This window comes from Bos javanicus, chromosome 8 (assembly GCF_032452875.1).
Source record: "Bos javanicus breed banteng chromosome 8, ARS-OSU_banteng_1.0, whole genome shotgun sequence".
In the NCBI taxonomy this organism is placed as follows: domain Eukaryota; kingdom Metazoa; phylum Chordata; class Mammalia; order Artiodactyla; family Bovidae; genus Bos; species Bos javanicus.
The window spans coordinates 2,177,724-2,191,136 of NC_083875.1; the positions used below are offsets into that span (position 1 = coordinate 2,177,724).

At 42.7% G+C, this 13,413-nt stretch overlaps 1 protein-coding gene across 5 annotated transcripts in view; it reads left to right on the forward strand.

The window, feature by feature from the left end:
• Positions 1-13,413, forward strand: part of CLCN3 (chloride voltage-gated channel 3) — an 89,379-nt gene that overhangs the window by 21,779 nt on the left and 54,187 nt on the right. Inside the window, exon 1 of one of the 5 annotated variants that reach the window (XM_061424919.1) lies at positions 1,284-2,784. The exons of 3 other annotated variants lie outside the window; for them this stretch is intronic. In XM_061424919.1, coding sequence (XP_061280903.1) covers positions 2,577-2,784 — 208 coding nt within the window. In that variant the 5' untranslated portion in view covers positions 1,284-2,576. Of the gene's footprint in view, positions 1-1,283; positions 2,785-13,413 lie in introns of those variants that run through there. One more of the 5 variants, XM_061424923.1, reaches the window with a different exon arrangement.

Below are 13,413 nucleotides of genomic sequence, written 5' to 3' on the forward strand. Positions count from 1 at the left end.
AAGAGTGACGTTGTTTCATGTTTTTACAACTATGTCTAATGTCTGTTTCATAGGAAACAAAACATCTAGATTCTTAGATCTGTTTCCCCACTAAGCCTTGTGATGTGTTGTTTGGTTGAAACATCTGAGAAATATTTAAGAAAATTTGGCCTTATACAAATATTGAGTTGGCTGAAAAATTCATGCAGATTTTTCCATTACATCTTATGGAAAAACTCAAACAATTTTTTTTTTGCCAACCCAATATATAGTTAGATAAAAAAGAAATCATTTAATAGCCTTTTCAGATCATTGTGGATCTCCTTCTTTGATACTACACCCAAACTCAACAGATGATAATTTCCTAAAGGTTAATTGCAGTATGGCAACTGAACCCATAGTGATGAAAGTTTTGCATTGTGTTAATTAAAATCCATGAGCCCATCTTGTGCTTTGAGTGACTCTGTCACCCATGCATGCATTTGTAATCTGCGTAGCGCTCAGTCGTGTCTGACTTGGTGAGCCCGTGGACTGTGGCCCGCGGGGGTCCTCTGTCCGTGGGATTATCCAGCCAAGGACACTGGAGTGCTGGAACTTCCCTGGTGGGCTAGTGGCTCAGACTCTGAGCTCCCAGTGCAGGGGGCCTGAGTCTGGTCCACGGTCAGGGAACTAGATCCCCTGTGCTGCAACTAAGATCCGGTGAAGCCGAATAAATAAAAACAAATGCTGGACTGGGTTGTCTTTTCCTTCTCCGGGGATCTCCCTGACCCAGGGATCAAGCCCGAGTCTCCTGCATCTCCTGCATCGGCAGGTGGAGTCTTTACCACTGAGCCGCCTGGGAAACCCCTGTAACATGCGTTAGTCACTTGGAAGTTGTCACTAGTTTATTAGTTTGCTAGGGCTGCCTTAACACAGACTGGGTGCCTTCAACAACAGAAATTAATTTCCTCACAGACCTGGGAACTTCCCCACAGTTCTAGAGGCTGAAGGCCTGAGACGGAGGTGTTGGCGGGGCTGTTGGCTTCTTCTGAGGCCTCTGTCCTTGGCTTGTAAGCGTCTGTCTCCTGGTGGTGTCCTCATATGGTCTGTGTATATCTGTGGCCTGATGGCATGAGTTTACTAATCCTCCTGGATTAGGCCCCGCCCCAGTGACCTTACTTAACCTGAATTACTCTTATAAAGGTCACATTCTGAGGTGCTGTGGCGGGGGGCGGGGGGGGGGGCAGGGTGTTTTTGTACCCATTTGGTGGGGCACAGTTCAGCCCATAACAGATTTCTTTAGATCTTGCTAATAATGTTCACATTATTTTATTACACAAAACCAGTGAGTCATGTTTTTCAGTGTGGCCACCAATAATCCCACAATCCTATCAGAAGTCTTCATCTGTTGGGAAGGTGTCAGGCCCCTACTGGTGAATACATCTTTCCCAAAATTTAATATCTGCTTTTCCTCAAGATGACACCATTGCTGAACAGTCTATGCAAAAGGGTTTTGTGTGTTCTTTCCATTAAAAGGATGTCCACTCAAGAGTTGCACTTTCATAAACTGAATAACCTCCTGTTTCCTGAGGGGCATTTGAAAGGGAATCAGGCTTTTATTGTCTAATGGTAATGTGGTGGTAGAGAATTCAGTGCCCGCCAGTCTGTGTTGGTGCCACTTGTGAAAGTGAAAGTCACTCAGTCGTGTCCGACTCTTTGTGACCCATGGACTATACAGTCCATGGAATTCAGGCCAGAATACTGGCGTGGGTAGCCTTTTCCTTCTCCAGGGGATCTTCCCAACCCAGGGATCGAACCCAGGTCTCCTGCATTGCAGGTGGATTCTTTACCAGTTGAGCCAGCAGGAAGGTTCTGGTGCTACTGGGATTTGTGCTGAACGCCAGCCACTACCTACTACTCCTTGCTCTCGCGCTATGAATAGAGTGAAAAAGAGAGTCTTGTGGAGGCTGAATAATCTCCCTCCCCCACCCCTGTGATTGATTCCTGGAGCCTGTTAATATGTTACTTTACATGATAGAAGGGACTCTGCAATTTGAATAAGTAAAGAATCTTGAAATGGAGCCATTATCCAGGATTATCTGGGTAGCTCCATTGAAATCCCAAGCATCCTTAAATGGAAGGGGCACGAGGATGAGTCTGAAACCGGGGCTGGCCAGCTGAGAGAGTTGCAGGAGAAAGCCAGTTCTGACCCCATGTTGGAAACTGTTTCTTTGACTTGCTTTCATCATACTCAATGGCTTGCCTGGAGAACCCTGCCCCTCTGCTTGGCTGTAAACTAAAGCGCCTTTGTTCAGCTCACGGAGAGAGTTTGTCCCTGCCCACCTGTGAATAGATGAGATAAACACACCCCTTCCAAAGGCTGGCCGCTCCCTTGAAGATGTTTTGCTAGACTGAAGACCCTTTCACTGTACTTCCCCACTGCATCTCCCGTTCCTGCCTTTTGACTTTAGTTCCTCATTGCTTCTTTCTCTCTAATCTATACAAGACACCTGGCTTCCACACCCCAGTTAGATGGTTATTTTGAGGCACTAGCCTGCCATCTTCTTGGGCTGCTGGCTCTTCCTTGCCTCAGCACGTCTCAGATTCATTGGCCTGTCATGTGGCGAGCAGAGGGAGTAACAAGAGGAAGGGGCCATCGGCCAGGGAAGGAAGCCGAGCACAGTGTGGAGGTGATTCTCCCTTGGGGCCTCCAGAAGGGGCTCCCCCGCAGACACCTGGACTGTGTACTTCTGACTTCCACAAGTGGAAGAGAACACATCGTGTCCTTTCAGACCACCGCACCTGTGCTCGTCTGTCACCGTTGTGGTAGGTGGCCCGCGCAGAAGTCTCATCTCAGGAAAAATGCTGCGGACCTTGGTGTCTCCAGGGCTCTGTGACCGCACTGTGGGAGTTCTGACTTGAGATAAGCCAGCTGCAAAATGCACATGGGGAACTGAGTACGGCGCCTTGCTGTCTGGTATTTTATAAGCTATGTGAATGGAAGGGCTTATATAAAAAGGGCAAAATCTGCGTGTATAATGTGATCCCAGTTCTCAAAATACTGAATACACACACGTACACACACCCTGCACACATTTGGTGGGAGATAAACCAAAATAGTGATTTTTCTCTGGATGATGGAATTTTTTTTAATGCTTTACAATTATTTTTGTTTGTTTATTTTTGGCTGTGCTGAGTCTTTATTGCTGCGGGGGCTCTGGTTGTGACGGTGCGGGTTTCCCACTGCGGTGACTCCCCTTACCGTGGAGCACACGCTTTCCCTAGGCGTGTAGGCTTCGGAAGTTGCAGCGCTGACTGAGTTTCACCGTGGTGTGTGGGATCTTCCCAGGTCAGGGATCAAACCTTCGTCTCCTGCGTTAACAGGAAGATTCTTTATCCATTGAACCACCAGGGAAGCCCCTTGTTAATGCTTTCTGTTGTTTTGCAAATTGTCACCAATTTGTCTGCAGATTTATAAAACGGTGAGCCAAAACTTCCAACTGACTGTAAGGTGTATTTGTCCACATAGAAAGATCGAAAGTGTTTTCTGAACAGTTTAACTTGAGTTATAACTGAAATGTTTAGCCATATGGCAAACATTCTGTGACGTTCTCTCGCTGGGCCTTGCGAATGTTAAAGTTGAGCTTGTGCCTGGCTGGCTGAACTCCAGGTCTCTGCACACCTTTCCTTTGCCTGTAACGCCTGTCATTACCTGTGCCTTGCTCCTCAGGTTTTACCTCACGCCCCTGGAAAGCCTTCCCTGACTTCTCAGGTGTGGGTTAGACCCTCCTGTGTCGTGAGCTACGTTGCTTCTGTTGTGTTTGCTTTCTTGGCTTTTCTTATTTATTTTGGTTATACCTTGCCTTCTTCCTGGACTAAGCTTGCCATCTTTCAGTATATTTATCCTTTGTTTTTCTGTCTGCTTTGTTCTATTTAGGGCTGATCCATTATGTACTAATGGCATTTCTTAACTCTTGATGAGCAATCTTATTTTCTTTATTTCTAAACTTTGTGGCACTGGGATATTAGTCAACCATGGTCAGCCATGGGTGTGGTTTATTTCTCCCTTCTCAAAATGTCTAATATATTGGCATACATTCCAGTAGAAGCTTGTTAAAAGTTTACTGCTTTATAAAATATTCATTCTGTTTAACATATTAGCTAGGTTTACTTTATAATGTTTAGGAGTCTTGTTTTTTCCTTTTTTATTTATTGAACTAATATAGGTGTATTGAGAAAAGTTTTGGTTTAACTGGACACATAAGGCGCCAGTGGAGTGGCAGGAACTGTCACACACCCACGTTGTCACAACAGTATCACACGGGGGCCCCAAATGAAGAGTCATCAGGAGGGAAAAGCCACAGGATAGAAGAGGTGGGCTACGGTATATCCAGCGCCCTGGGGTTAGTCGTGCCAGCACTTGCGTTTGTCATCTTTCTTATCTAAAAAATGAATGTGAAATATCTAGTCTACTCACCCAACTCAGATTAATCTTGGAAACAAAATAGAACAATATAGTAGAAGACGTTGTGGAAATGTTACTGTTACACGTCTGAGTCCTTTGTGGCAGTTTTGGCCTGGGTTCTCAAAGGCTATCTGTACTTAGTCAAACAGATTACATCATGACATTCACATAGGTTATCCTGGATTCATAATAATCTCATACAGTTAACTGCAGGGTTTAGTGATGACTTGGGTTGCCTTGGAGAAGTGCTGATTCTAGACCTGGGGCAGGGAAGATACAAGGGGTGTAGTATGAGAAGGAAGGAAATGCTCAGAAACAAAAAGATCAGGACGGTCAAAGGAACACTGAAGGAACCTGAGAGAGCACCTTGTGGCCAAACCTGGAACCACTTGAGCACAAAAATAAGGCAGAAGGAAATGGCAACCCACTCCAGTGTTCTTGCCTGGAGAATCCCAGGGATGGGGGAGCCTGGTGGGCTGCCGTCTATGGGGTCTCACAGAGTCGGACACAACTGAAGTGACTTAGCAGCAGCAGCAGATTATATCCAAAGTGTAAGATCAATGTAAATGAGTTCATTTATGCAATGTAAATGATAGGAACTGATATAAATGACTGAACATTTTATAAGTGGGGGAGAAAAGACAAGTCTCCTGGATAATTTGTGTAGCTGTCCATCCTTGACGAGGAGGAGCTGCCTTCTACCCTCCTCCCTTGATGATGGGCTGCATGTGGTGGCTGCCTCCCAAGACTAGAGCCTGGGATGCTAGGAACTCCGCAGTGGAGGGAGCTGGCCAACACCGTCATACCGGATACTGGAGGTGCCACTGCCAGTGAGGCCGTGTGGACATCGCATACCCCCAGCATGTGACAAGAAGACCACTTGCCTTGGTGACACTTGCCTTTCCAAAGACTCATAACCCCAGTCTAAGCACAGGAGGAACTGTAGACAAAGCCAGACTGATGGGGACAAGGTCATGACAAAGAAGGAGAGACTGAGAAACTGTCAAGACCAGACGAGTTGAGAGATGCGTTGCCTAAATGCAGTGTGGTGTCCTGGATGGGACCCTGGGGTAGAGAGAGGACAGTGGCAGAGGCTGGTGAAGCCAGAGAATGTCTGGGCTTTCCTTAGTGGAAGTGTGCCGATGTCAGTTTCTTAGCTGAGAAGAACATGCCCTGAACACACAGGACATTGTGAAAGTGAAGGGAAAGTGAAAATTGTTCAGTCGTGTCTGACTCTTTGCAACCCCATGGACTATCCAGTCCATGCAATTCTCCAGGCCAGAATACTGGAGAGGGTAGCCTTTCCGTTCTCCAGGGGATCTTCCCAACCCAGGGACTCAATCCAGGTGTGCATTGCAGTCAGATTCTTTACCAGCTGAGCCACAAGGGAAGCCCAAGAATATTGCAGTGGGTAGCCTATCCCTTCTCCAGCGTATCTTCCCTACTTAGGAATCAAACCAGGGTCTCCTGCATTGCAGGAAGATTCTTTACCAACTGAGCTATGAGGGAAGCCCACATAGGATATTAACTGAGAATGAATATTTGGGATGGTAGTCTGGGAAGCTGAGTGAGAGATACTCAGGACCTCTTTGTACAGTCTTTGCCACTGTCTTACACATCTAGAATTAGTCCAAAGTAATGTTTATTAAAAAAAAAAATGAGTCTAAAAGCATTAACTTATAAATAATAAAAGCAAAATGTGCTTATTGTAGAAAATGCGATTGATAGAAATTAAGCATGCTAAATTAAGATCCCTCATAATCCTGCTACCCACAGGTAACTGACAGTTTTGGTGTATTTTTTTTAGACTTCTATGTATTTTCCATCCAGCAAGTAATTGTTAGGCTCCTTTATGGGCCAGGCACCACACCAGGTGCTGGAGATGGAGCAGTGAACAAGAGTGATGCGAGTCTCTCTCATGGAGTCTGGGCTCTGCTGAGAGAGAGAGCACCGCTGAAATAAATAGTAACCCCACAGGAAACAGTGACAGTGGTGTTAAGGTGAATGCTGTCAAGAAGCAGTATGGTTGTGAGGACACATAAGTGAGGGAATCTAAGATGCATCATTGGAGGTGAGAAGTGAAAAATGAGGAGTCGAGCAGGTGATGGGAGCAAGGAGTGGGGTGCTGGGAGTTGGGGTACAAGTGTGGGTACAGTCGGGAGATCCTTGGGGAGGATGGAGTTAGGGGCTAGAGTGGGAAGGGACTGTGGCTGGAGGGGTGGTTAAGCAAGGTTGAAACTCTGCATTTTAAGGTGTTGGGCCTTTTCCCTGAAGAGTGATGGGGGAGTTAGTATGGTGATAGTAATTTTAGAAGATTGTTCAGCTGCCATGTGGATTGGAAGGTAGTGAGAGCAGGGAGGTGAGTGTCGTAGGTCAGAAGGCAGCTGATGGGTTCTCTGATGGGCAGAGTGACCTGCAGAGCAGATGGAGTCAATAGAGAATCCCAGGTGAATCAAGCCAGATGTGCTGACGGGATGGGGGCTGGGGGTGCAAGGGAGAGTTCTGCGTTATTAGTATGTGAAGCTGGTAGTGCCATGTACAAGGTGGAACCTGGGACCTTTTTCAGTTAATGTTAAAAACATTGCCTTATGTTACAAAAGCATACCTTAGCTTTAATGGTTGCATAATATTTGAATACATGAATGTGTTCTAAATTTCTGGAAAAAAAATATTGGGAGAATGGCATTTATTAACATTAGTTAATGTATAGTGAATACATTTTGAAAATGGATGGTAGAATTGTTGCTAAAAACTCTAAATGCTGCTAAGATGATTGGAGTTGGTCAGTTTCTGTGAATAAGAATAATGAAGTTTATTTGGTATCAGCTGCAGGGAAAACACGTTAATAACATAATCGAACAGTAATTTTTTAGTAAACTCGGTATCCTCGCCTGGCAATTTGTAAGCAGAAACAAATTACTGACGGTGTAAGATTATGGTACAGCTCAGAAATCTAAGAAATGTAATCTGAGTTAGAATAATTTGACTGTGCTACAGCTTTTCAGAGGTTATGTTTGTGCTTGAGGTCTTCAGCAGGTGACAAGTTGATTTTAATTTCATCCGGCATCTCCCAATAACATTGGTGGCATTGTTCTAATGAGTGAGGCGTTTGCCTTTAAAGTTGAATTTGGCAACATAGGCTCAACCCTTTAAAAGAACGTGAAATGGCTATATCATGAGTCCTCAGTAAAAGGTTTTTTAGAAATTCTTAAAGTTCATAATAAAACAAGGCCACTATCATTTAATGGCTGTCTGTCGGGAGAAGGTCAAACCTCTTTCAAACACTCCGCTCAGAATTATTTTTAGAAATGAGCAAATAATTCTAGGGTTCATCTGATACTCATTCTAAGCACTGTCATGTTCTTAATACATATGACACCCTTCAGATTCTGTTGCCAACCAACTTGTAGATTTTCTCTGCACCTGAATCTCCTACCTAATATACGTGGAGTAGGGGACTTGCTGAATTTATGTGCACGGATATAGGTAAGGTCACGTGTTTAGGGAGAGCTACCCCATACTAAGTTTATGAAGTGCTGTAATTCAAGATGTTACTAACAAACTAGGAAAAAGAAGTTGGTCTGCTAAAGGGGTGCCTTAATGAAATTAGTCTGTTATAGCAATGGCAATCAAATGGTGGTTGGGTATTCTCAGAAAGATCATTGGGAAGATGTGAGCTTAGTTTTGATTATCATCTATAGAACCTGATGGTATTTATCTCAGATGTCACCTGTAATTATTGTAAATTGTTCTACAGAAAGAAGTCCATTGAAAGTTACTGAAATTACTAGGTCAATAAATAATTGTTTAATATTATACTCTACCTCTCATTGGAAAAGACTCTGATGCTGGGAGGGATTGGGAGCAGGAGGAGAAGGGGACGACAGAGGATGAGATGGCTGAAAGGCATCATTGACTCGATGGACATGAGTCTGAGTGAACTCTGGGAGTTGGTGATGGACAGCGAAGCCTGGCGTGCTATGATTCATGGGGTCGCAGAGAGTTGGACATGACTGAGCAACTGAACTGAACTGAACTGATACTCTACCTGGAGAAGGCAGTGGCACCCCACTCTAGTACTCTTGCCTAGAAAATCCCATGGACGGAGGAGCCTAGTAGGCTGCAGTCCATGAGGTCACTAAGAGTCGGACACCTGAGCGACTTCACTTTGACTTTTCACTTTCATGCATTGGAGAAGGAAATGGCAACCCATTCCAGTATTCTTGCCTGGAGAATCCCAGGGACGAGGGAGCCTGGTGGGCTGCTGTCTATGGGGTCACACGGAGTCGGACTCGACTGAAGCAACTTAGCAGCAGCAGCAGCAGCAGCAGCATACTCTACCTCCTTACCCTAATGTCATGATATAATGAATTATTGCTCTGTGCATGGAGACCATTACTTATGAACTGTTCTTGGGAGAATTGAGAAAACAGTCAGTTAAATTCCTGTTTGTGCAGTGGCTCCAGTTAAGAATTGAAAAAGGCTTCAGTAGTTATGAAGTAAACCTATAAAATCATCAGTTGAGGTAAATATTAATACCTAAAATCATAGGGAGTCAGTGGACTTGTTTAAACAGTTCTAAAACACTAGCATTTAGAGGAAATTCCTTGAAAGAATCTATGCTTAGAACAAATGAAAGTCAGAATAGATTATTATGAACCTGTCAGTGTAGATCATTATGAACCTGTTACTTGTAACTTGTTTGAGACTGTAAATAAGATTCGATTAGAGGGGATTAGGATAGGGAAGAAAAAAGAATAATAAATTCACACTAAATTCTAATAGACTCAGAAATGGCAGGATAAATTTCTAATTCAAAGACTTTTGAATTGTGACTTATAACACACATCATAAAGATGCGTAAAGCATACTTGTACAGAATGAGTTACTACACAGCAAGCACTTTTGCAACCTGCTCAGATTAAGGAAATAAGCATGATTGCACTCTAGCAGCTTCCTGACCACACCCCTTTCCCTTTCCCTAGAGATAAATACTATTATCTCTTTGGTCACTTTGTTGCTTTCCTTTATGGTTTGATCATCTAGGTATGCATCATCGGGATTGTCATGTAGCATACCCAGCTTTTGAAGATTAAATAAATTGAATCATACAGTACATATTCCTTTGTTTCTTGCTTTTACAAAGCATGATTTTCAAGAATCTTCTTTGTTGCAGGGAGTAGCTGTTGTGACATTGCTCAAGACTATGTCACTCTTTTTTGTCAATATACCACAGTATAGATATTCATTCTGCTACTGATGGGTCTGCTAGTTCTTAACTGTTTCTGGTGGGTACAGACACTGCTGTTTTAAATACGATCCATGTATCCTGGTGGGTATGTGCACATGTTTCATTGGCCTGGGTGTGAACTTGTCAGGTTGTAGGCTTTATTTTTTATAGTGTTGATTCAGTTTACACTCAGGTGAGCATGTATGACAGCTCCACCTTTATCAACTGCTTGGGGTTGTCTGACTTTTGCTGTTGTCCATCTGCTGACTGTGTCATGGATTCTGATTGTGGCTTTAATGTGCATTTCCTTGGCATCTTTTCATGCTGATGGACTATTTGAAGAAAATTTTTTGAAGTACCTATTGATTTTTCCATCGACCTGTGTGTCTTAGAGATATGTAACATTAGTCGTTTTATATATACAGGCTTCCCATTACATGAGTGTAAGTATCTTTTATTCTGTGGGTGGTGTCTCATTCTCTGTCTTAGTCTGTTTGGCCTGCTCTAAGTCTGTTGTTCCATGTCCAGTTCTAACTGTTGCTTCCTGACCTGCATACAGATTTCTCAAGAGGCAGATCAGGTGGTCTGGTATTCCCATCTCTTTCAGAATTTTCCACAGTTTATTGTGATCCACACAGTCAAAGGCTTTGGCATAGTCAATAAAGCAGAAATAGATGTTTTTCTGGAACTCTCTTGCTTTTTCCATGATCCAGCAGATGTTGGCAATTTGATCTCTGTTTCCTCTGCCTTTTCTAAAACCAGCTTGAACATCAGGAAGTTCATGGTTCACATATTGCTGAAGCCTGGCTTGGAGAATTTTGAGCATTACTTTACCAGAGTGTGAGATGAGTGCAATTGTGCAGTAGTTTGAGCATTCTTTGGCATTGCCTTTGGGACTGAAATGAAAACTGACCTTTTCCAGTCCTGTGGCCACTGCTGAGTTCCAGATAGGAAAAGGAGTACGTCAAGGCTGTATATTGTCACCCTGTTCATTTAACTTACATGAAGAGTACATCATGAGAAACCCTGGACTGGAAGAAATACAAGCTGGAATCAAGATTGCCCGGAGAAATATCAATAACCTCAGATATGCAGATGACACCACTCTTATGGCAGAAAGTGAAGAGGAACTAAAAAGCCTCTTGATGAAAGTGAAAGTGGAGAGTGAAAAAGTTGGCTTAAAGCTCAACATTCAGAAAACAAAGATCATGGCATCCGGTCCCATCACTTCATGGGAAATAGATGGGGAAACAGTGGAAACAGTGTCAGGCTTTATTTTTCTGGGCTCCAAAATCACTGCAGATGGTGACTTCAGCCATGAAATTAAAAGACGCTTACTCCTTGGAAGGAAAGTTATGACCACCCTAGATAGCATATTCAAAAGCAGAGACATTACTTTGCCAACAAAGGTTCGTCTAGTCAAGGCTATGGTTTTTCCTGTGGTCATGTATGGATGTGAGAGTTGGACTGTGAAGAAGGCTGAGCACCAAAGAATTGATGCTTTTGAACTGTGGTGTTGGAGAAGACTATTGAGAGTCCCTTGGACTGCAAGGAGATCCAACCAGTCCATTCTGAAGGAGATTAGCCCTGGGATTTCTTTGGAAGGAATGATGCTGAAGCTGAAACTCCAGTACTTTGGCTACCTCATGCGAAGAGTTGACTCATTGGAAAAGACTCTGATGCTGGGAGGGATTGGGGGCAAGAGGAGAAGGGGATGACAGAGGATGAGATGGCTGGATGGCATCACTGACTCGAAGGACATGAGTCTCAGTGAACTCCGGGAGTTGATGATGGACAGGGAGGCCTGGCGTGCTGCGATTCATGGGGTTGCAAAGAGTCGGACACGACTGAGCGACTGATCTGATCTGAACAGAAATAGCACAGTCTGGGTGGCTCTAACAGCTCTAGAGGCCGGCAGACTCCTTGTCTGGTGAAGAGGGGTCACTTCTGGTTCCTGGTCTGCCATCTTCTCTGTGACCTCCAGGGAGGTCTGTTATAAGAGCACTAATCCTATTCATTAGGGCTCCACCCTCATGACCTAATCACCTCCCAAAGGCCCCACCTCCAGATGGCACCACACTGGTGATTATTTCTCTCTGTATACATTTTGGTGGGATAAATACATTCAGTTGTAACATTCTCCTAATGGACAGACCCTGTTCATCAGATGTTGTTAATTGTAATATGGTCCTGGATAATAATGTTTTGTGTTATGACTAATGGTTTTTGTGTCTTTATGAAAAATTTCCCTGCCCTCAAGTCATGAAGATATTTCTCCCTGTTATTTTGTGAGAGCTTCATTGGCCTTCCACATTCAGGTCTATAATCATCTGAGCAATTTTTGTAAATGTGTGTGGATTAGGGTATATATAATTTTTGTTTTTTTTTTTTTCATGGAAATAGCCAGTGGTCCAAATACCATTTATTTAAGAAAACCACTGCTTACACAGTCTTTTATGGTGCCACCTCTGCTATATATCAAGGATCACATATAAAGGAGGATCTATTTCTAGACTCCCTATTATGTACTTTTGGTTATTTTCATAGCTTTATGTCAAAAGCACTCTGTTTAAATCACTATAAGCCTATAAATAGTCTCAGTGCCTGGTAAATAAAGCAAGTCTCCCCTGTTCTTTAAGAGTGTCTTAATTATTCCCAGGCCTTTTTATTTCCATGTAAGTTTTAGCAGAGTTTGCCACAAAGAAATCTTATTTTTTTAAAAAATATAGTTGATACACAGTGTTGTTAGTTCCTGTTGGGATTTTGACTGTCATTTTATTAAGTCTGTAGATAGGTTTGAATCTTTCAGTTCATGAACATGATATACTTCTCCATATACTTGTCTTTTTAAATGCCTTTAGTCTTCCTATTGACTTTTGTCTTCATTCTTTGTTACACTTGTTTCTAGGTAATTTTTAAATGCTATTGCTATTTAATGCAATTTTTATTTTAAAATTTAACATGCTAACTGCTGGTATATTTTGAAGTTCAGTTGTTCGTTGAATATTGATTTTTAAAAATTTATCCACTTTAACTCTAATTCTAATGACTTATTTATGAAGTCTTGACAATACAGTCATATCATTGGTTAGTAGTGGAAAATCGAGCCAACCTCTGCACTGAGGTCTGTTTTAACTACTGCTCTAGGTAGTGGTGGTGGTTTTTCTGTATATATTGCATTATGTATGTGTAAAAGATGATTCTTTTAAAGGCTATGACATCTAAAAAATAAGTAATTCCTTATAATTAGTGATCTTGTCTATTTCACATTTTCCCAATTGTTTCACAGTTGTTACATTGAAACTGGTTGATAAATCCTTTTAATCTTTTTAAAAAAATTTCTACAGGTCCCTCCCCCCGGCCCCTGTTATTTATTTTTCATTCATTTGTTGATGAAGAAATCTGGTCATTTGTTTCCCATTTTGGGTTCTCCTTATTGTGTTCCTGAGCTCTCACTTAACATGTTTCTATGTTTTTTTGTTTCTGGTAAATTGGTAGTTAGATCTAAAGGCAAAAAATACTTTTATTTTTAAAGTACTTCTAATGTAGATTTTTTGGGTCCTGTGGGTTAGGAGGGGCTGAAAGATCATATATAGCTATATATGTGTGGTTATAGTATACGGTTACACACTATCCTGTGTACACCTGCCTCCCTGATTCACATACCTCCAGACTCCCACATCAGTTTGAGGGTAGAATCAGGGCGCGTTTGGAAGTAGAGACACCTTCTCCCTTTGAAGTTTTAAGTCCTTTTATGTGC